The sequence below is a fragment of the Elephantulus edwardii genome, unplaced genomic scaffold (genome assembly GCF_000299155.1).
Source record: "Elephantulus edwardii isolate Elephantulus edwardi_28Jun2011 unplaced genomic scaffold, EleEdw1.0 scaffold00049, whole genome shotgun sequence".
In the NCBI taxonomy this organism is placed as follows: domain Eukaryota; kingdom Metazoa; phylum Chordata; class Mammalia; order Macroscelidea; family Macroscelididae; genus Elephantulus; species Elephantulus edwardii.
Window position 1 is genome coordinate 18,298,503 of NW_006399799.1, and position 22,453 is coordinate 18,320,955.

The 22,453-nt window shown below is 48.8% G+C and overlaps 1 protein-coding gene across 1 annotated transcript; it reads left to right on the forward strand.

Moving 5' to 3' along the window:
- The first annotated feature begins 724 nt into the window (after positions 1 to 724).
- IPO13 (importin 13) lies at positions 725 to 20,549 on the forward strand. The gene is made up of 20 exons (XM_006886557.1): positions 725 to 990; positions 2,672 to 3,408; positions 9,082 to 9,222; positions 9,316 to 9,457; positions 9,566 to 9,732; positions 9,918 to 10,038; positions 10,126 to 10,273; positions 10,687 to 10,868; positions 10,947 to 10,973; positions 11,161 to 11,295; positions 11,449 to 11,592; positions 13,250 to 13,330; positions 13,814 to 13,951; positions 14,147 to 14,243; positions 17,052 to 17,104; positions 19,448 to 19,514; positions 19,602 to 19,660; positions 19,800 to 19,889; positions 20,175 to 20,356; positions 20,453 to 20,549. Exons 1-20 carry the CDS (start codon positions 901 to 903, stop codon positions 20,547 to 20,549), a joined length of 2,898 nt encoding a protein of 965 aa, XP_006886619.1. The 5' UTR covers positions 725 to 900.
- Positions 20,550 to 22,453: the final 1,904 nt, after the last annotated feature.

Consider the following 22,453-nt stretch of genomic DNA (forward strand, 5'->3'; position numbering starts at 1 on the left):
TCTGGTTAGACGCACGACGGACTACACTTCCCAGAGTGCACAGCGGCGGGGCCTTGGTCCGGCGGGGGCCTCGGGTGGCGCGCTGCTCTGTCGCCTGCTCGAGGTCACACGAGCTGGCGCGAGGACAGGACCAAAGACCCGGAATGAGTTTCTTTGCAGTTCCGCTGAGTCGTGCTGGGCTGTGCCGGGTCGGGCTGGGTCAGAGCCGGCATGGGGGACTTAAGTCAGCGGTAGCGAGGACAGGCGCTCAGGGCAGCCTGCGGCTTGCTAAGGTCCCCGCCCCGTCCCGGCTGGACCGGCTAGGTTGTCAGTCACTGGGGCGGAGGCATCGGCGGTAGCAGGGTCGGAGCTAGGCGGTGAGCAAACGTGGGCTAGGCCAAACGGAAAGGACCTACCACAGACCCTCAACTCCATCAACTCATCCTCCCACATTTCGAAGCTGCAACCCTGCCCTTCCCTGGACACCTCCATAATCCGCGAAAGCCTCTCTCCCCTGTGACCCCCTGCCCTCGTGACCTGATCGGACCGAGAGCATTCCTAGACGAAGGTGTAGATACAGGTCACTGATTCCTTCCGGGCCTCGGTTTCCTTTGCAGGCCTCCCACCTTCATGAGCCTCTCTCACAAATTCTGAAGACCGTGCTGTGACCTACCCTTTAGGATCCTTGCCTAATAGTTCAGGCGGCTATTAGCTCCTCGGAGTCTCGCTCAGTTGGTCTCCTTTTAAAAGCACCCGCTTTAATCTTGGCCAGACTCCTTATCCCCTAGCGAAGTGGGGAGCCTTCGGCAGCTATGTCCGCCTTGGGGGCCCCGTCACCTCACCATTCCCTGGGTACCCAAGCTGGGGTTTAGCACGGGTCAACAGCCAAGGTGCTGTGGTCGGAGAGAAGCAGTCCCTCCGATGGAGGGAGCAAAGATGGAGCGGCGGGAGCAGCAGCCCGGGCCTGGTGCGACACCAACCTTGGCCTTCACTGTGGAGAACGTGGAGAAGGTATGAGGGCTCTGGGGTGGGCACTCCAGTGACAGGGCAAAAGTTCTGGGAACTAACACCAAGGCCAGAGTCTAGGCCTGGGCTGAGTGCCCGCTGGGATCGTGCCCCCAGAGCACCTGGCGTTTACTGTCTCTCCGGGCAGGCAGGACAGCAGTTTTGCAGTGTCCTAATGGGCTATTTTTGTCCTTCCTTAGACACAGATCCCTTGTGAATAGACTCGTTAGGGTCTCGGGATGGTGCTCCCAGAAATCTGATGGCTTAGACCTCCGGGTAGACTGGCTATGCTCCAGCTCCATTGGAACTGATTGAGCAGTGCAGTAGGAAACCAGGAACCTAGCACACCTACAGCTTGGTTCCTGGGAACCATCCTTATGCTGGACCATCCTGGATCTTGACTTGGATGCACTCAAGGCTCGTAAAAATCACCTGAAATTAGAAGAAGGCTGGGTTGCTCTTGCTCTTCCTTGAGAATGGGTCCTGGGCAAATGAGAGTGGGGTTGTTGCCTTTATTTTGTGCTATGTCCAAGGGACCTGGCCCTGCTGGCAACCTCACTCGATCCTTCCCTGTTCAATGTCCCACATAGCCTCTTACTTACTGTGGCCCTCCCAGGCTGCCCCAATGCCTAGTCTACCTTCTGCTTCTCTGGTTCTTTTCTGAGTTCTGTCTCCAGGACATGCCCTTTGGACCAAATAGGGAAATGCCTGGGGCTACTTCATTAGGAAGCAGGAGTTGGTTGCAGACAGTTCAGTCCTTAATCTTATGTCCTACTTGCCATGGCAGACTATGAGAATGCATCCTTCTGCTTCTGTTCTCTACCTTCCTCAGCATACTCGGGGCCTAAACAAGGGACAGTAGCCATAAATGGCTGGCAGGGGCCAGGCTTAGGCTAGAACCTGCTTAGGGGTCAGGGTACTGGCCTTACTCTCTCACCCCCTAGTGCTGGGCAGTGTTGACAGGGTGGTGCAATGTGCCATGTGCTACCAGGGAGATAAAGCACTGTTTTCTTACTGCATGAAGTCCCAATGGAATTGGAACCCTTAGAGATTCTGCTGGCTGAGAGCTCCAGGCCAGACATTTTCCAGGGCTGCAGCTAAGGCCTAGACGTCTCTGGTCTAGTTTGTTAGACCCTCAAATATGCTATAATGCTTCTGTCCCAGTCTGCCTGGCAAAGTCTTAAGCCCTGCTCAGATTTCAAGCTGGGTTTGGTGCCAGCATCTGGAGTGACCTAGGGATGATCCTGGGGGAGCTAAATGGAACTGTCGGAGCTGATGGGAACAGCTGTGTCTGGGTCAGAGCCCCCTTGTGCGCTCCTTGCTTTTCTCAGGCTTGGCTTCTTCCCCAAGGAGTCATTCCTTCCACTTGGACCTTACTCGCTACCTCGCATGCTATCCTATTGGGGATCACAGCCTTTTATTTTCCTGCTTTTCTTTGGGTTCTCTTTTTCAACTTAAACATTTTACTTCAAATAGAGACTGTGATAGAGTATGGGTGAGGTTCAGGCTCTCAGAATACCAACAGAACCCTGGACCCAGGAAATACTGCAGAGCCCGGAGTTCCTCCTGGCTCAGCCCTGCAATCGAAGAGAGGAGAAGTCTTGCAGGACCAAATCACACTGTCTGTTCTGGGCTCTGGTAAGATCTAAAGGGGCCAGTATCTGTTCAGTCCTGTGCTGTTTTGCAGGCACTGCACCAACTCTACTATGACCCCAACATTGAGAACAAGAACCTGGCTCAGAGGTGGCTGATGCAGGCCCAGGTCTCCCCACAGGCCTGGCACTTCAGTTGGCAGTTACTGCAGCCTGACAAGGTGCCCGAGATCCAGTACTTTGGGGCCAGTGCCCTGCACATCAAGATCTCTCGCTATTGGAGTGACATCCCTGTTGACCAGTATGAAAGCCTAAAGGCACAGCTCTTTACTCAGATCACCCGCTTTGCTAGTGGCTCCAAGATTGTGCTGACTCGGCTCTGTGTAGCACTGGCCTCGCTGGCTCTCAGCATGATGCCTGACACTTGGCCATGTGCTGTGGCAGATATGGTACGGCTTTTCCAAGCTGAGGACTCACCAGTGGATGGCCAGGGCCGCTGCCTGGCCCTGCTTGAGCTACTGACAGTGCTGCCCGAGGAGCTCCAGACCAGCCGCCTGTCCTTATACCGGAAAGGACTGGTGCGGGCCAGCCTGGTGGTGGAGTGTGGAGCTGTCTTTCCGTTGCTGGAGCAGCTGTTACAGCAACCCAGCTCCCCCAGCTGTGTGCGTCAGAAGGTACTCAAGTGCTTCTCCAGTTGGGTGCAGCTGGAAGTGCCACTGCAGGACTGTGAGGCACTCATTCAAGCTGCCTTCACTACCCTGCAAGACTCAGAGCTCTTTGACAGCAGTGTGGAAGCAATCGTTAATGCCATCTCACAGCCAGATGCCCAGAGGTAAGCTGTTCTCCGCCCTCCTATAGAGGGGCAGCCTGCTTGGCCAGCTCCACAGCATCCATTCTTGTGTCCAGAAAATACTAATTGAATGTCTATTGCATGCTTAGGGAGCTCTGGTGACCTAGTGACAAGAAGCTGCGCTGCGATCCTAAAGGCTTGTGGTTCGAAGCCTCCAGAAAACCTGCTGGAGGGTCAGCTATGGGTCACTTCTGACTCTGTGGTGTACAAAAACAATAGCAGCATTACAGGCCCGATCCAATGCTGTAGTTACAGCAAGCATGACCTGGTCCCTGACTTAATGGTTCAGAGAAAGAGACAGACATTAAACAATTATTCAGTTAAAGTATTTGACTCTTTTTCTCTCACCCAGTCAGTCACCATGGCCTGTCTGTTCTGTCTCCAGGCCATATTGTCAAGCTATTTTTTTACATCTCCACAATTGCCACCCTAGTCCAAGCTGTCATCATTTGTCTTCACAGATTACTGCAGAGCTTTCTCACCAGTCCCTGGTTTTTACTCTAAGACCCTTCGTTGTATACCCAGCAGTCAGAGTTATCTTTTGAAATGAGGATCTGTCATTTCCTTTCTGCTCATAATCCTTTAGTAACTCTCAGTGCTCTTAGGATAAATTTCAGAATCCTTAGTGTGACTGACAGAGATGCTGTACAATCTAGCATCTCATGCCATGCTCCTTGCTTTCTAAGCACTCTCGTGGTCTTTTCAATTCTGTGAAATTCATGCTCCTTCCAACTTCTGAACCATCCACTGTGTCTTGAAACGTCACTTCTGCCTGTAGCATTCCCCCCTCCCCACCTCACCCTTCAGAGCACAGCATAATGATGTGTGTGTGTGTGTGTGTGTGTGTGTGTGTGTGTGTGTACACACCGTCAAATCAGATCTGACTGGTACAGGAGGCGATTGTCCCTCCTCCAACAGAGCCTCTGGTGGATTCGAACTGCTTACCTCTGTGATTGCAGTGCAGCTTCTTGCCACCCTTAATGATTTTTAAGATTTACGTTTCTATTATATTATCCCAGACCTCCTGGTAGTTTTCCTTTTTATCTTTTATAAAAATCTTTTTTTTTTACCATTATAAATTAATGTATGTCTTTCCATTCGTTTTCATCTCAGGGAAACTATTTCATCATGGTGCATGGTGCACTCCACATTTTGGAAGGATGAAAAGTTGACACTGCCTAAGTGACAGAAGGGGTGGAGGGAGTGTTCAGGTTTCAAGGAGCACAGCAGGTGTGCGAGGGTGTGGTGGGCAGCTCAGTGAAGGACTAAAGAGAAGGTAGAACTAGTGATAGGTATTCAGTAAGCGTTTGTTGAGCACCTGTTATGTGTCAGGTAAATGGGTGTGTCTTCTGTGCCTTGGGAGCTCACCTTGAAATCAGTGTGATACTCTCAAGCAGTGGCTATAAGAGTTCAGAAGCACTGAACCCACCTGGAGGTTGTGAAAGGATTCCTAGAGGAGGTGACAACTGAGCTGGGCTTTGAAGACTATGTAAGAGATAGCCGGATGGAAAGGATGGATGTGGAAAGGCCATTCCAGACAAATGAAAGAACCTGAGCAGGAGAGAGATGGTGAGCACCGGGTGGCCTCGGGAGCTGTGTAGCGCCACACCTTTGGGTGTGATGAAACAGCAAGATTTAAAGGCCAGATTGGTAGTTGATCGAGGCCCAGCCAAAGATTTTGTTCTTTATCCTTAGGATGATATAAAGTTACTGAAGGATTTTAAGTATAGAAAAACAGCCTGGTGGAAATTCTGGCACACATTCAGGAGGATTGGAAGGGGCTAACCTGGAAGCCTGTCACTGATATTTTAAAGAAGAGGCTTGGAAGCCGTTGACAGAATTAGGAGAAAACCGGGGAAAGAGATCACGTGAGGGAGTGGTTAATTGCCCATTGCCCAGCTCGCATCATTGGCCAATGTCTGAGTTTGAATCCCAGATAGAACACTACTGGATTTGAGGCCATGGATAAGTCACTTCTAAACTTTAATCTCGTCATATGTGAATCTCATGGAGTTGTTGTGGAGGTTACATAAAGCCTAGTTGTGGTATTCAATAATATTTTGGTATGAAGGTCAAATATGAAAATGTCTGTGAGGGATTTCACGTTGTTGCTGGCACACAGGTAGCACTCTCTGAGCCAAGGTTGCTAGTGTTTGGTGTCATTGCCTTGGCAGTTAGTATGATCCTTTTCCAGTTTTCTCAGCTTGAAGTAGACATCAGTTCCCAGGTTGAGACCTCTCTTGCCAGCCTGAAGTTCAGAGTGCTAGCTGGGCTGAAATAGATTGGTAGCCAAGGGGAACTGGCCAGAGCCATCAAGGTGGGTGGGTAATATGGAGTATCCCTGGCTAGATCCAGGTTTACCCACCCCATAGGTCTCTTGGGGTATTTTTCAGGTAATTGATGCCCCTTCTCCTCTTAACCAATGAGTGAGCAAAGAGCCAGTGAGGGAACCCACAGCCTCCTAGGCGCCCATTGGCTGCAGCCCCCTTGGTTGCTTAGCAACTCTTCCCATTTTCTCAGCTCTGCTCCTGGAAGCTCTAATTGCAGGTCTGAGCTGAGCTCTGTGTGAGCGGGCAGCCAAGGAGTCCCAGCAGCCCTGCCCCCGGCTGCTTGATGACCCACTCGAGTTCAGCGTCTTGACCTCAGTCTAAAGACATCCTTCCTGTCTCCATCCCTCAATCCTGGATATTTTGGAACCTGAGGCATGTCTTTCTGTCCACTCTGAGGCCCTAGACACAGAAGCCCAGGTGTGAGAAATCCATTTGTGCTGCACTCAGCTGAGTCAGCTCCATGGGCTTTGCTCTGCCTGGTTTAAGTTCTGTGCTTCAGCTTCAAAAAGTCATTTTTAATGGCTTTTAATCCTACATCATCCAGGCACTGCCTTCTCCAGATGTCAGGACTAAGGGCCACCCTTTTCCTCCTTTGTTCCCCTCCCCGTAAAAAAAACAAACAAAAAACCCTCTTATCTTTCTGAAATGGGTTCTTAATGTTTGGAAACGTTTTTAATGGGAAAGCAAAGACAGAAAGGAACTGTGATGGTAGTGTGGTTAAGGCCTTTGTCTTAAACTCGCCACCTTCTATGAGAGAAAAGTGAAGCAGTTTTCCTCCAAAAAGATTTACAGACTTTGAAACTCTACAGGGCAGTTCTGCTCTTGGAACTGAGCTGGAATTGATAGCAGTGATTTTAGTTTTTTGTTTTGAAGACAGAAGGTGAATTAGGCAGGCTCCTATAGACTCCCACAGAGGAGAGTGAGGACATGGGCTCAGCTCTGTATGGGTTCTTTGGGGACCTTCAGGCTACTCCCTGGAAGAGGAGCAAACAGCTTGAGAGGCTGTTTCAACCTGGAATCTCTCTGTCTCTGCTGTGCTGAGTGATCTTGAGTAGCGCTGAGACCTTGTGAGCTGTGTTGTCCTTTATTTACCCTATTAGAAAGCTCAGATGAGACCGATTAAGAGCCTTAATTGAGTACCCACTGTATGAACCTTAGGAGGTGTGAGGGAGCCTTGGCACCCAGTGGACATGCTCTGTGGGTAGGGCACCTTCTTCCTGCCTCCCTCTCGGTTACTAGGACTGCACAGCCTTGGCCCTGCATCTTGCCTTTGTGTCAGAGTCTGGTCTGAAGGTTCCCATTGTCTAGTGGTACAGCCTGTGTCAGGGTCATGGGACTGAAGTTATCCCAGCTGGCTCCAGGCAGCACCCTCTGGGGCTGTCTCTGAGGGGTATCCCAGTATGGATACCTTTTCCCATCAGGGTGCCTGGGGATATGGAGAAGGGTTTAGCCTCCCTGAGCTGGTTGCCTCTACTTGTTCTTCTCATTGTCCCTGAGTTTTTATGAAGCTATCTGCCTCGCAACTTATTTGGGGAAAGACCAGACAGAACTCTTTCTAGAGCATCAGACCCTTCCCTCCGTGGATTGCTGTGGTATCACACTGTAACTGGCAGCAGAAACAGCTCAAGTGACTCATCATCTTTGTTCCTGTGCCTAGTGTAGTCTCTGCAGAGTAGTCTCCTGGAGAGGTACATTGGATAGAGGAAGTCTGCACTCAGTCTTCCTTGTAGCCTCTGCTCCCACTCCTCCTCCTTTATGGATCGTTGATCTAGGCTCTCTTCTTTCCTATTATTTAATGCTCTGTCCCTGCGTAATTCTTCAGATGACTTCCAACTCACTTACTCACACACACACACACACCTCTCTCTCTCTCTCTATGTATATGTGTGTGTGTATATATATATATAAATTTATTTTTTTTTTCCATTGTTGTGTACCATTGAGTCAGATCCAACCGACACAGGAGGAGATTGTTCCTCCTTCTCCATGGGAACATCTGGTGGCTTGAACTGCATACCTTTGGGATCACAGTGCAGCTTCTTGCCACAAGGTTGGCTATAAGAGCTCCCTTCAACTCTACATTTCTTGCTTATCTTTCCTGCTGAGCTTCAGGATTTTTCTTTCTGTACACTTCCACCAACAGATCCCACCCAGGTACTTCTGAATCAGTTACCTAGTACTGATTTTATCATCTTCCTCCCTTTCATTAAAAATGTTTCAAAAAAAATTAAAAAATGTTTCTATATCTCTCCTTGTTGTTGTTGTTATGTGCCATCGAGTCGTTTCCGACTCATAGCAACCCTATGCACAACAGCTCTAAACCCTGCTCTATTCTGCGCCAACCGCACCGCCTCTGACACACCCATCCCGATTACCCCAGTCACCGAATCAATCCATCTCATAGAGGGTCTTCCCCTCCTGCGCTGTCCCTCCACCCTCCTAACCCAGAAAAAAACAAATGTGTTGCCCTCTAGTCGATTTCACTCAATGGTAACCCTCCAACAAGGCTATACATCTTTATAGAATATACTGCCTTTCTTCTGTGAAGCAGGTTCAGTTCTAACCACCAACCTTTCAGTTAGTATCCCAACATGTAACAATAACTATGTTACCAGGGCTCCTTACCTAACCTTTCAGGTCTCAGTACATAGTGGTATTCTTTAACCTGATAACTGGTCATTTCACCTCCTGGTTCTCTGAGTTCATCATCTGTGCTTCTCCCTTTCTGTTTCTTCCATACTACAAAGGAATTAGGATTTGGTGGTGTAGATGATGAGGACTGTGACTGTCACAGTTGTTATTGCCTTTGAACTTTTAAAATTTTATAGCCAAGACTCCTGACTTTATGTTAAATTTTTAGTCTCCTGCTCTACTGCAGGGGAGCTGTGGTGGTTTAGTGGTAAGAAACTATACTGTAATCCCAAAGGCACATGATTCAAATTCACCCACTGCTTTGCAGGAGAAGGATGGGAAGTTTCCTCCCATGTGATTTACAAGCTCTGAAAACCCACTGGAATTTTCAGAGTCAGGTATGGGTCAGTTCCAACTCAATAGTACACAACAACAACAACTCCAGCTCAGTCTCTTCTGACACTGACCTTCTCCTGTGTCCTCCAAGAGTTCTTCTGGAGATCCCTGACCTAAGGTTCTTCCCAGCATGGGCAGAATCAAAGCTGCCATGTAGGCCCTGACCTCCTTTTTCCTTAGGAATTGATGTGGAGAAGGATGGCTTTGATGGAAGGCAAGGAGGCTGTACCTTTCTGTCAAAAGTGCTGGGGAATGGGGCAGACGACTCTGATGGGTCTCCTTGCTTCGTGCTTCCCAGGTATGTGAACACACTCCTGAAACTTATCCCACTGGTGCTGGGACTGCAGGAACAGCTGCGACAGGCTGTGCAAAATGGGGACATGGAGACCTCCCATGGCATCTGTCGTATTGCTGTGGCCCTGGGCGAGAACCATTCCCGGTGAGGAGTGGGAACAGCTGGGGGTGGGAGAGTAAGGCTTTCTAAGAGATGGGGCTGTGGAATGACTTTACTATGTCCTTCCCCTCACTGCAGGGCCTTACTGGACCAGGTGGAGCACTGGCAGAGCTTCCTGGCACTTGTCAACATGATTATGTTCTGCACAGGCATCCCTGGCCATTATCCTGTCAATGAGACCACCAGCTCCCTAACCCTCACATTCTGGTACACGCTGCAGGTGTGTCTGTGTGATCGAAAATTGGACTGAGCTGTAGTGGAAGAATATGGATTATGAGCATCTGTGACTGCTGGCAAAGTGGCTAACTCTCTTCTCTGGTTCCTTCAGGATGACATCCTGTCCTTTGAGATGGATAAGCAGACCATGTACCAGCAGATATACCGGCCGGTCTACTTCCAGCTGGTGGATGTACTTCTACACAAAGCCCAGTTCCCTTCTGATGAGGAATATGGTTCCTGGTCCTCAGATGAGAAGGAGCAGTTCCGAATTTACAGGTGATGGTAACAGGCTGACCCTAGCTCTGATGAAAGCAGTGAGGGGAGGGGCCCAAAGCTAGGCTATGTGAATCCTGGGACTCCTTTCTCTATTCTCCGAGCACTTTTGCAAGGGTTGTGTGGGCAGTGGTGTGGGCTTGAGGGCAAGACTCAGGTAGTGTGTAAGGCCTTTCTCTGCTTCTCAGGGTGGACATTTCAGACACACTCATGTATGTCTATGAAATGCTGGGGAATGAGCTGCTCAGCAACCTCTATGACAAGCTGGGCCGTTTGCTCACCAGCTCAGAGGAGCCCTATTCTTGGCAGGTATTTCCCACGCCTGATTCCCTCAACCTTCCCAGACCCCATCACACCCTTCTCCTCAACCAAGCCAGAGGCATCTTCTTTCCCCAGCAAACAGAGGCCCTGCTCTACGGCTTCCAGTCCATCGCGGAGACCATCGATGTCAATTATTCTGACGTAGTGCCCGGACTCATTGGCCTCATTCCACGGATCAATATCAGCAATGTGCAGCTGGCTGATACTGTCATGTTTACCATCGGTGAGACCTAGTTCACACTCTTGATTATATTTCTAGCCGTGGGCACCCACCCCTACCCTAGCCAACTGGCTGAGACTCATTGGCATGGAGAAGCACACATTCTCACACATGTAACCAATGTTCCAGCCAACTGGCTTTGTTTTGGTGTATTTAGAGTCTTTCTATTACTTAACTGAATTCCACCTCAGTAAGGCCAGTTCACAGTTCGGAGATACATGGCTCTGGGCCCATGTTTGGTGACTCCTTCCTGCTTATTAACTATGAGCTCATGTTTGAGCAGGCTCATTCAGTGCTAGGACAGCTGGCCTGTTTGGGGCTACAGCTTGACCCCCCAGAACCCTGCCTGCCTCACAGTGACACAGGTCTCAGCTGGCCTCACTCAGCTCAGCAATCTTCCCGCCTCTTTCCCCTAGGAGCTCTGTCTGAGTGGTTGGCTGACCACCCTGTGATGATCAACAGCGTTCTGCCCCTCGTATTACATGCCCTGGGCAATCCTGAGCTTTCCATATCCTCTGTGTCCACCCTCAAGAAGATCTGCCGAGAGTGCAGGTATGACCTGCCACCCTATGCTGCCAACATTGTGGCTGTCTCCCAGGTATGTGGACCGGCACTGGGTGGTGCTGGGCCCAGGGCACACCGCACCACACTGATACCATGCTCTCTTAACTTCCAGGATGTGCTGATGAAACAGATCCACAAGGTATGACTCAAAAGTTTGTGAAATTCTCCCTTGGGATATTATGGGAATTTATTTAACCCAGAAAAGATGTCTTCTGCCCTCCCCTCCCTGTTATTCCTTATTCTCTGTTCTCGGAAACTTCTCCAAGAGGCTATTCTTTTCCCACCCTCAGCCAGATGTAACCGACCCTTCGTGTTCTACCCTACAGACAAGCCAGTGCATGTGGCTGATGCAGGCGCTGGGCTTCCTGCTGTCAGCTCTACAGGTGGAGGAGATCCTTAAGAACCTGCACTCTCTCATCTCGCCCTATATCCAGCAGTTGGAGAAGTTGGCAGACGAGATAGTGAGTGAACTCTAGAGTGTCAGGGAATAGGTTTTGGACTTGGGCAGCTCCATGTGGGCATGCTGAAATGTGGGTTGAAACTGGCAGTCAAGACTAGGGTCAGGGTCAAGCTGGGGTTGGGGAATCTAGAGCTTGGCTTGCTTCTCTCCACAGCCCAATCCCTCCAACAAGTTGGCCATTGTCCACATCTTGGGGCTTCTCTCCAACCTCTTCACCACACTGGACGTCAGTCACCACGAGGATGAGAATGAAGGCCCTGAGCTCCGGAAGCTGCCAGTGCCACAAGGACCCAACCCCGTGGGTGACACTGTCATTGTCATGATTTCTCTAGCACTGTGGGAATGCCATTGTCACACCCAAACTCCAAACTCTGTGGGTTTTGTGATTATTTCCCTAGCCTCATGGTGATGATGTCATTTGGTCTGCTGACTTTGTGAATAATCTTAACATTGCCCCAGATCTGTAGTAATGATGTCGTCTTACTCAACTCTGTAAATGATGTCTTTGTCCTCAACCTGTTGGGGGTTGATGTCTTTGGGGTTCCTCACCTCAATGGGGAATGCTGACATTGTCCTTCGATCCTGCAAGTGATGTTATAACAGGTCCTGATGCCTTAGGGGATTCTACTTCAGCACTCACTGTCCTACAAAATAATGAGGAACTCCCACATTCACCACAGAATAGTTCTTGCCTTTGAGCTGCTCCTTTTTGAAAGGAAATGTATATAAACAGGTTGTTACAAAGTGTTACAAATTTTATCTGATAAACCCTCAGCTTCCTATTCAAAATTATTTTCTTGTCATTAGGTACTATCGAGTTAACCACAACTCAGAGTGACTCTCTGAACAGCGTCTTGTGCCATCCTTAGTTTCCCCTACCCTCAGTCCCATTGTTACAGTCACTGCGTCAGTCCGTCAAAATTATAGAGACAAGAATATCTGACTTGCTCACCTCACTGTGCCGATTTTAAGATGTGATCTTGAATGAAAGGACTGTGTATTGTTACGTTCCCAAGAAGTATAAGGAATGCTTTGACCATTTTCTGCATTTTTCCTGGAGAAAAGGAAGCTAGAACAGGAAGAAAAGAGAAGTCACAGGCATCCTACTTCCTCTGTTCAACTCTTCATCCCAGTTTCAGTTACTCTTTTGGATCCAAACCAAGCCTGAGCCACTGTCCTCCAGCTACAGAAAAGTCCCTTCTTCTGTTGTTGTTAGGTGCTGTCGAGTCAAGTACGACTCATAGCAACCCTATGAATAAAAGATCTGAACCCAGTTCTGTCCTGAGCCACCATCACACTTCCTGACACACGAGAGCCCATTGCAGCAGTCACCATGTAAATCCACCTGGTTGAGGGTCTTCCTCTCCTTTACCGACCCCTCCACCCTTCCAAGTATCATGTCCTTCTCCAAAGAATAGCCCCTCCTAGCAACATGCCCAAAGTATGTGAGGCAAAGCCTCATCATTCTTGCTTCCAAAGAGGACTGTGCCTGGTACCTGATTTTTATTTTTGGTCTCCCCACTGCTCCTCTGTCACCTGCCAGTGTCTGCACATCCACTGGGCTCCTTAGCACAGTCTGTCTGCAGTAAGACAGCAGCTTCGTTTTCTCAAAGATAATCTCTTAGCCTCTAGGCACTAACAAGTTTTTACTGAGTAGGAATTTATGGAAACTGTATTACTTAATTTTAAATTTACAAAGTTTAAAAAATCTCATGTAATACTCACCAGAGTCCTAATGAGGAATCTACTTTGCTCTGAGATGACCCCCAGGAGTCAGTGTGGCCTCTACACTTGTTCATGAGCCACTCAGCTGACTGACAACTCCTACCCAGTAGGAGTACCGTCTCCATTGCACTGAGCCTCAGCATGCCGTCTCGGGTAATGTGTTTGAACCCACACTTTGTTCCCAGGTTTGTAACAGTAGTGGTGGGGGCCACTTCTCCCTGTGTCTCCAGGTGGTGCTGGTACTGCAACAAGTCTTCCAGCTCATCCAGAAGGTGCTGAGCAACTGGCTGAATGATGCTCAGGTGGTGGAGGTGAGCCCCGATCCTTGCTACCTGTCCTGTGGTGACAGCTTGGGTTGAGCAGGAGGAGTTGTTGCTTTCCACTTCTGCTTGTGACGATCTGGAGGAAATGGAAAGATCATGCACTTAGAACTCTGCTGGATCACAGGAAATGCTAGACCAAAGGACCGTGATGATGGGGCTGTGTAACTTTCAGGGACAGCTAAGTATTAGAGACCTGCCTTTTTTAGGTCATACTAAATTCAGACTTTTGTTGCTATTGCTGGTCCCTAAGAGGAAATGGTAGAGATGTAAGTAGCAAGAGTTAAGTTACTATGTCTTGTGCTCTCTTGCCCTAACCTTTTGTTGTGAGGGTTACATTTGTTAATTCTTGGTTTTCAGTGCCAGGGAAGGATTATAAGTAATGGTTCTTGTATAGTCCTCCTGTTTTCAGGGTTTTAACACTGTTCCCGATAACCAACTAGCTAACCAGAGCCCCTTTGCTTTCTTCCCAAGGCGGTATGCGCCATCTTTGAGAAGTCTGTCAAGACACTACTAGATGACTTTTCTCCCATGGTGCCTCAGCTGTGTGAGATGCTGGGTCAGATGTATAGCACTATTCCCCAGGCTTCTGCTCTTGACCTCACAAGACAGGTGAGTCTTCTGGACAGGACAGCCGGTGTTCTGGATTTCATCTTGGTCAGGGATCTGCCTGCTTCTCCAGGCATGGACTGTGGTAGGGTGGGTGGCTGCCCTGGTTGGGGTCTACACCTGAATTCTTAGGCGTGTTGACCTGACTTAGTGTGAGGTGAGGGCCTTAGCTGACCAGCGTTCCCTGCTTTATTATAGCTGGTCCACATCTTTGCTCATGAGCCTGCCCACTTTCCTCCAATTGAGGCCCTTTTCCTGCTCGTCACCTCCGTCACACTGACTCTCTTCCAGCAAGGTAGGTCCTGGCCAGGGTCTCTGCTGCTGCCGTGACTGCCCCTGCCTCTGCTTCCCTGACTGGGGAGCCATAGCTACCCTTTCTTCTCTGTCCCCTGTGTCACACATGGGACCTAATGGAAAAGAAACATAGGATCAAGCACAGCACAGTTATTGCCTTATAAATAGTTGACGCCTTAGATTGGAGTGGACAAGAGGGTGAATGATGTCTTCTACCTGCCTGCTGGACTCAGAGCCAACCTGGATGTGGAGAAGGGGGTTGGGTGGGCAGAGGTTCTGAGGGATTTGGGGAAACAGGCTGCCTCTTTTTCATTTGAATATAGTGAAAAGGGGAAAGGATGTGGGATTTGAAGTCAGACCTAGGTTCTAACCTCATCACCACCAACTAGTTGTGTGATTTTGGGCAAATCACTTAGCTGAGCCTTTGTTTCCATATCTGTGAAATGGAAACGCCATGTATATGACAGGATTTGCTACAGGAATTCAAGTAGCGTCTTTTGGGTACCTGCTTGGAACTTTGCATACAAAATGCTCCAGGTGCTGGTTGAGGCTTTTTCCTTTTAAGATAAAAAGCCAAGTAAAAATAAAAATCATTGGAAAAAAAGAAAAGCCAATTAAGTACCCATGGTGTCCCCATTGACCTGAAGGAGGTGGGAGCCAGGGTTCTTCAGGCTTCCCTTCTGCCTACACCCAGCTCCGAGCTCTTAGAAGCAGCAGTGTTGCTCAGCCAGCCTTAGAAGTCTTGCCTGAATTTGTGGTTTTAAGTTTGAGACTCACCAAGGGCCTCAAACAGAGCCCAAAATATCCCCTGCTCAGATTCTCTGTGGCTGGTCCGCTGATCCTGGTCCACTGTGGGCTATGGGTTAGACCAAGGCTGGAGAGAGACCTGAGCCATAAACCTGGGTAGTCCTCTTGAGTGCTACCTCTCCCATACCTCTTACCTGGTCAGGGGCAAGTCTCATTGACCCTGCCTTCTGATTATCCCCAATCTTTCCAATTCTCTCCACTCTCCATGCTGCTGCCTTGATTTAGGGCCTCATCTGTGTCACTCCATCAACCTGTTAACTAGTTTCCTTGGCCGCTGCCCTCCTCTCCGGTCCGTTCTCCATAGTGCAGCTGTAATGTTCTTTATAAAATACAATTCTGAGCTTTTTTTCTCCCTGGCTTAAAAATCTTCTCATTATACCTCATTGGCCTTAGGATAAGTCCACACTCCTACCCTCATTATGTAACTCTTGAATTTCTCTCAATATCTCTCCTGTTGTTGCCCAAGCACACTGCTCCGTTTGAGCCTTGTGCCTTACATGTTTGTTTCCCTGGCTGCAATGTCCTGTGCCCTTTACTTGTCAGAGTTGGGTAATTGTAACTCACTGCTGAAAACTGCTTCAAGGACACACAGTTAATACAGTATCATTTGCACCTGTCTGGCTCTCTCCCTAGACTAAGCTCCTCAAGGCCAAGACAGTCTCTTCTCTGTATCCCTGGTGCCCAGGAAGAGGCCAGCATAGAGTAGACATTGTTGAAATAAGGATAAGGGCTCTTCACCCTCAGAACCTTTCTTCTCACTGTTTGACCCACCTTCTGAACATTGTACCTCCTGTTTAGCACCTATTCCAGCATCATTGTGCTGCACTTTCCAGAAAGAACTTCAATAGCCCAGAATTCAGAGGTGAAAGCGATGGACTTTATAAGTGACTCCTTCTAAGAGCCTTGAGAAAGAAATAGAACTGTGATTATAATCTACTTTACAGATGGGGAAACTGAGCATTGTGGCTCACACAAGATCACACAGCTACTTAGTGGTGCACATAGAGGATGCATGTCATCCTCCTAAGGGTGGAGCAGTCCAGGCAGGAGCTCCAGGCATGTGCCTTGGTCTTCCATGGGAGCCATCAGAACTGGAGCACTATGGTGGCCAACATATGTGTTGGATTTGTTGGTTGTCTTACTGCACAAGGTGGCCCCCTTGCCTCCTTTCCTTGGGCTCTGCCTTCCCACTAGGTAATGGGGTTATGTGCTAAGTGGTTTCCCCTTCCTTGACGAGGCCTTTACATGTCCAGGTGGCAGCAGCTGATCCTTAGCCTTGAGCTTGGCTCTCTGCTGAATCTATGTGGAGGGGGCTTTGCTGGGTTGGGGCTCTCATTGTTGACCTCATGATCCAGCTAATTAAAAGATTTCCTTCCCTAGGCCTTGCCAACAGCTTGCATGGCCACCCTTACAACACACTGCCCTACTCAGGAAGGAATCCTCTGGTGTTAAGAGGACGCAGTAGATTTATTTCCTTAGCTAGACCAAGAACCCTGAAGGTGTACCTGTCAGGTCTTGCTGCCCTGGCCTTTCTGGGGCCTTCAGCTGCCAGCCCTCAAGAGGAGGTACTGACTCTCCCCACCCCATCAGCCCCACCCTGCTCCTCACAGATTTATGAAGGAAGATCTATACTAGGAAGTGATGTAGGGGCCAGCCTGCCAGAGGCCACAAGAGCTTGAAGGCCATCTCTCTTTCTAGCTGTGTGGGGTCCATTGTTGGAGCACCAAAGGAACCCTTGGGGGGATTGGCCTAAGGCGGGGGAAGTAGGTGAATATTCCCAGGGGAGGGAGCTGGGGCAGGCCAGTCCTTCACTTTACCGTCTCTTTCTGTTGGGTTTCTCCCAGTTCATGGTTTTTTGTATGTTTTGTTTCTTTATCTTGCTTCCTGCTGCTCATGTGCCCCCACGCTGTCTCCCTGCAGGCTCTCAGTCCCACATAACTATATGAGGTTGAGTTGCTGTTTGTATAATTTTTTCTTAAGTTCCATCTTTATTATATTTTAGGGCCCAGGGATCATCCTGATATTGTTGATTCATTTATGCAACTCCTGGCACAGGTGTGTTTTAGTTTTATTCATTCACGTTCTGTTCTCTCTCTTTCTCTTTCTCTTATGTTGGAATTCAATTTAAGCCTATTTTTAGCTTTCTGTTGACAAATTTTTTTTCTGTTCAGTTGAATAGAGTTTATTCATCTGTTTCCGTGGAAGTTGACAACCCAACATCCTCCTTTAGCGCCCCTTTGCCTCAACTAGCTCAGTCACCTACAAGGACCAGGGAGAGGGTGAACCCCAAGGGCGGGAACTGGGCTGGACTGGGGTAGGAACAGTGATGACTGTGCTCAGCAGCTCCTGGATGGCTGGGTTGTCCAGGAAGTTCAAGGGTAGGGCAGGAGCCGAAGGGCCTGGGCTTCACTGTCCCCGTGCTCCTGCCGGGAACTGCCTGCCTCAGAGCCCCCAGCCTGCTCCCGAGAGGTAGACTGGGAAGAGCTCCGAAGAGAGAGGCTGAAGATGAATATGCTGCAGTGGAGCCCAGAGTTGGGCTATTGGAGAAGGGGGTGCTGCTGCTGGGAGTGGGGAGCACGTTCCATTTGAGAACATGTTAGAATGTGTTTGTGTTTGATGTGTGCTCCAGTGTGTTAAAGTTCATTTTTATGTTTTGAGTCTGGTTTGGAATGGCAACAGAAATCAGCAAACTGCTATAAAAAGTATAGGTGCTATGCTTGGTGTGTTGGGGTAAGTGTGTGATTGAGTGCAGGTATGTACATTGATGTGTGTGGTGCTTTAATACATGTTGTGTGTGTTGATGTGTGCTAGGCACTGATGAATTTTGGACAATGATATGTGTTGAGATGTGAAGTATGCATTAGTATGTCTGTATGTGTCTCTCTTAGTGTATGTGTGTCTTGAAAAATACACGTATTGAGTGGTGGGAGTGTGGAAGGAGCAGTGGGGGAGGATTGTGTGTTGGGGATCCAGGGGGTTTGGGGATATGATGAGTCTTTGCTTAATTATTCCACAAATATTAAGTGTGTAATACATCCTTGTTCCTCTGCTAAGTGCTGAGGATATAATGTGGAGCCAAAGCAGGCCCAGTGCTTGCTATCTTGAAATTTACAACCTTGTTCAGGGATAAAAATGAGTAGTAGGAAGTGTGCTTTGGGGTCTGGATGGCGGTGAGAAGAATGTTCAGTGTATTTGTGAATGGGTTGAGCTCTAGTGGCTTAGTGGTAAGGCCAACCCAAAAGGCTCATGGTTTGAATCTGCCAGCTGTTCTACAGGAGAAAGATGGATATTCTCCTTCCATGTGATTTACTGTTTCTGAAAACCAACCAGAAGGTCACCTATGAGTCGGTTTCAACACAATAGTACATAACAAGTACATATTGGGAGAGTGTAAACATGCTGGAGAATTGGTATGTTGAGGATATGAGTGTGAGGACGTGGTTTGGGTGTTTGAATGTGTGAGTATGTAGTGGGGAGAAGATGTATGTGGGGTGTGTGATAGGGATGTGTTTGAGGATGAGTGAGTGTTAAAAGTAAAGATATGAGGATGTTTGCATGGGTGAATTTGGTGATAGAAAGTATGTAAGGGACTGGAGGTTTAGAGATCTTATGTGCTACACACTGGAGTGTTGACATTGGGGGGTTGCTTGGGAAGGACAGTGTTTGAGGACTCTTGGAGCTGTGCAGAGTATCTCCTGTGACCTGAGAGTATGCCAGTCCTTTCCTGGTACCACTTGGGATGGCTCATCTGCTCCACCTATTCCCACCACACGTGTCAGCACTGACTTTTGGGGTCTCACTCACTGAGAACAATTTGAATATAGGTGTCATGGGTAAAAAGGTGGGGCTGGGGTTCCAGGGCTCCTACCCTGCTTTCCCTCTTCCTGAACAGGAGCTGGAGAGTGCCATTTGAGTGCAGGGGGACATGAGAGGCTGTTGGACTGGAGGCTCCATGTCCAGCTTCCATGTCTCCTGTCTACCTCCCCTTAGCCAACCCAGGGGTCCTTGAATGCCTTTGTGAATCAAGGCAAAGTCACTGCTGAGTACCTGGAACATGCAGGAGATTTAATCCTTCTTAGGAGGAGGGAGGAGGAGCTGTCTGCTCAGGGGGAAACTTGGAACATATATCTGCATAGTGCCCACTCCCAGCTTCTCCTGTGTTCCTTACATACACCTGTGCATTCATATACATAAACATGTACAGAATATCATGTAGGCTGCTTGACTGCTGGCCTGCTGGACTCTGGGCTAGTCTGGGTCTCCCAGAGTTGGCTGGGTGGCTGATTTTGGCAGCCTTTGCCTGGGATGCACAGAACTGGGGACTAGGGTGGCAGGTGAGTGGTGGGGGTGGCCCTTGGAACTGGCTAGGGCTGGGCTTACCAGCTCCACCTCCTGCAGGCTCTGAAGCGGAAGCCAGATTTGTTCCTGTGTGAACGATTGGATGTCCAAGGTGTATTCCACTGTGGTAAGTGGGGCAGGTATACAGGTGGGCCTGGGCCTCCTAACTCCCTGGATCCTCTGGCCATCCCTGATCTGCTTGTTTCTTCTACAGCTGTGCTGGCCCTTAAGTTCCCTGAGATGCCCACTATCAAGGCCTCCTGTAACTTATTTGTAAGTCTTGTCCTAACTCCTGTCACCCACACCCAACCTTTCCCTACGTAGGACTCTAGAGAGTAGGGGTCTGGTATGCAGGTTTGTCCTTGGGGAGAGGTGGAAAGGAGCTGGGTTGATATGCCTCCATCCTCTGCAGACAGAGCTCCTGCCTCGGTGTGGGGAAATCGAACCTATAGGAAAGGTGGTACAGGAAGATGGCCAGCTGCTGCTCTTGACCGTGCTAGAGGTGAGATGGAGAGGGAGGGTTAAAATAGGATCGGGGTTGCCGTCCATACTGAGGTAGCTAGCTTCCTAGGGAACACAAGCCTTTGGCTCACTAAGCTCTCTCATCCTCTGTTCCATTTTCAATTAATAAATGATGGAGTTATTTGGGTTGTTGTGAGGACCAGCTGACTGAAAAAGCAGCATTCATTTGTCATATCCAGTTTAGCTGGGAAACCATTCAGATGTCCAGGGACCTTTTCTGCAGAGAAGAGAGGCCTCAGTGGTGCTGAGAGCCTCTCTCCTTCAGGCCATTGGGGGCCAGGCCTCTCGAAACCTAATGGACTGCTTTGCCGACATCATATTCGTCCTGAACAAACACTGCTTCAGCCTCCTGAGCGTGTGGATTAAGGAGATCCTGCAGCGTCCTCACTTTCCCTCTGCCCGCCTCACCCCTGAAGAGAAGGCCACCTTCAGCCAGCAGATCCTTCGGTGAGCGCAGTTGGAGTGGACCTGGCCTCAGGGTATGAAGGAGGAGGAGATGGAAGTAGTGGATGGTGCTAACCTGTTCTCCCTTCCCTCCTTTAGTGAGCGTGTGAACAGGAGGCGAGTGAAGGAGATTGTGAAGGAATTCACACTGCTGTGCCGGGGACTGCATGGCACAGACTACACAGCTAACTACTGAGGGGCACGCCCCGAGCACCCACTCCTCTTTGCCTGTCTCTTTCCCCAAAGTAAACTTTGATCCTCATTGCCGCCTCTGCTTCCTTTCTGCTTTCAGCATCATCTAACTGGGTTACCCCAGAAGGCCTAAGGGGGAAAGGAGGAGGAGGAGGACTAGACTCCAGTCTTAGCAGGGAGGGTGAGAGGACTGTCTGAATCCTAGGGTGTGGTAGGGACTGCAGTAAGCTCTGTAACTCCCCCCATTAAATTCTAAAGTACTAATTGTCATTTCTGGATCCTAGGCCCCTAGCTTTTCTCTGCCTTGTTCTGCCCTGAATAAAGGTTGATCTAGCCCACAGTTTCCATAAGCTGGAAGAGTGGGACCCATAAGAAAAGAATGCATAGAGAAAATTTCACTTCTCATAGAATTTTGGGTGAAAGGCCCGTGCCAACACCTGAGCCAGAAAAGAGGTGGAGCTGGGTCCAGTTTAGGTACCATTGAAGCAAGTAAGATTCATGGTGACGTTATGAACAACGTAGATCTGAACCCTGCCGTACCCTGCACCATCCTCACCATCTCTGACTGGAGCTCATTGTTATTATTATAGTCATTGTGTCAGTCTTCCTCCCTGTCTTTCACTGATTCTCCGTTTTTCCAAAGATGATGTACTTTTCCAAGGACTGACTCTAACATCATGCCCAAAGTATGCGAGATGAAGCTTTTCTGTCTTCGCCTCCAAGGAAAACCCTGGTTGTATTCTCCCAAGACATATGTGTTTGTTTCCTGGCAGTCCCTGGGGTATTCAGTACTCTTCTCCAGCACAACTCAAAGACATCTATTCATGTCATCCTTATTCATGGTCTAACTTTCAGATGCACAGCAAGTAATCGAAAAGACCATGAATTGAATCAGGTCCACCTTAGTCTTGAACATTGTTGCTCCTTAGAACTTTAGAGAGGTCCTTGAGAGTAGACTTTCCAATGCAGCGTAACTTGGCTGCTGGTGCCACGGGTGTTGATTGTGGACCCAAGAAAGGTGAAATAGTTGACAATGTCAATCTTTTTCTAGCATGATATTGCCTGTTGACCTAGTGGTGAGGGTTTTTTTTCCTTATGGTGATGGGAAATCTCCTCCCATGTGATTAACTGTGTCTCAAAACCTGCCAGAGGGTCAGGTATGGGTTGATTCTGACTGTGATACAAAACACCAACAGTGAGATATAATCCATATTGAAGGCTGCAGTCTTTGATCTTCAGCAATCAAGGTTGTGTCATCTGCATAAAGTCTAACTTCTTGAATGATTTGCTCGAGCATATGGACTGAACAAGAATGGGGAAAGGATATAGCCCTGTACTCCTTTCTTGATTTTGAATCATGCATTGTTCTTGCTCTGTTCGAACAACTGCCTCTTGGTCTAGCTGTAGGTTTTGTATGTGCACAATCAAGTGTTCTAAGATTCCTACTCTTAACAGCCATAGTTTGTGGTGATCCACACAGTCAGTGCCTTTGCATAATCAATAAAACAGATAAACATCCTTCTGGAATTCTCTACTTTCAGACAAGAGCTATCTGACGTCAGCAATGATAACCCAGTGTAAAAGACGCAAAGGTAATACAGAGAACGAGGGCAATGTAGGGGGAAGACCAGGCCTGACTTCCACCAGCTTTATAATGGGTAACTGTCCCTGTCATCAACATCCACAGCACCCAAATAATACCCACATGATCAGACCCATCCCCAATCTCCAGTACACCCACATAAACCAATCATCAGGTGTGATATTAATTGCAAAAGTTGTGAGGTTAGGGAAATAGAAAAAGGGAGACAAAGGGTATCACATGGTAAAAGTCCAGCAGCCCCACACCAGTTAAATAGCAAGCCGATTCAGACAGAGTCTCAAGTCAAAGTCCAGATTCAGTCCAGC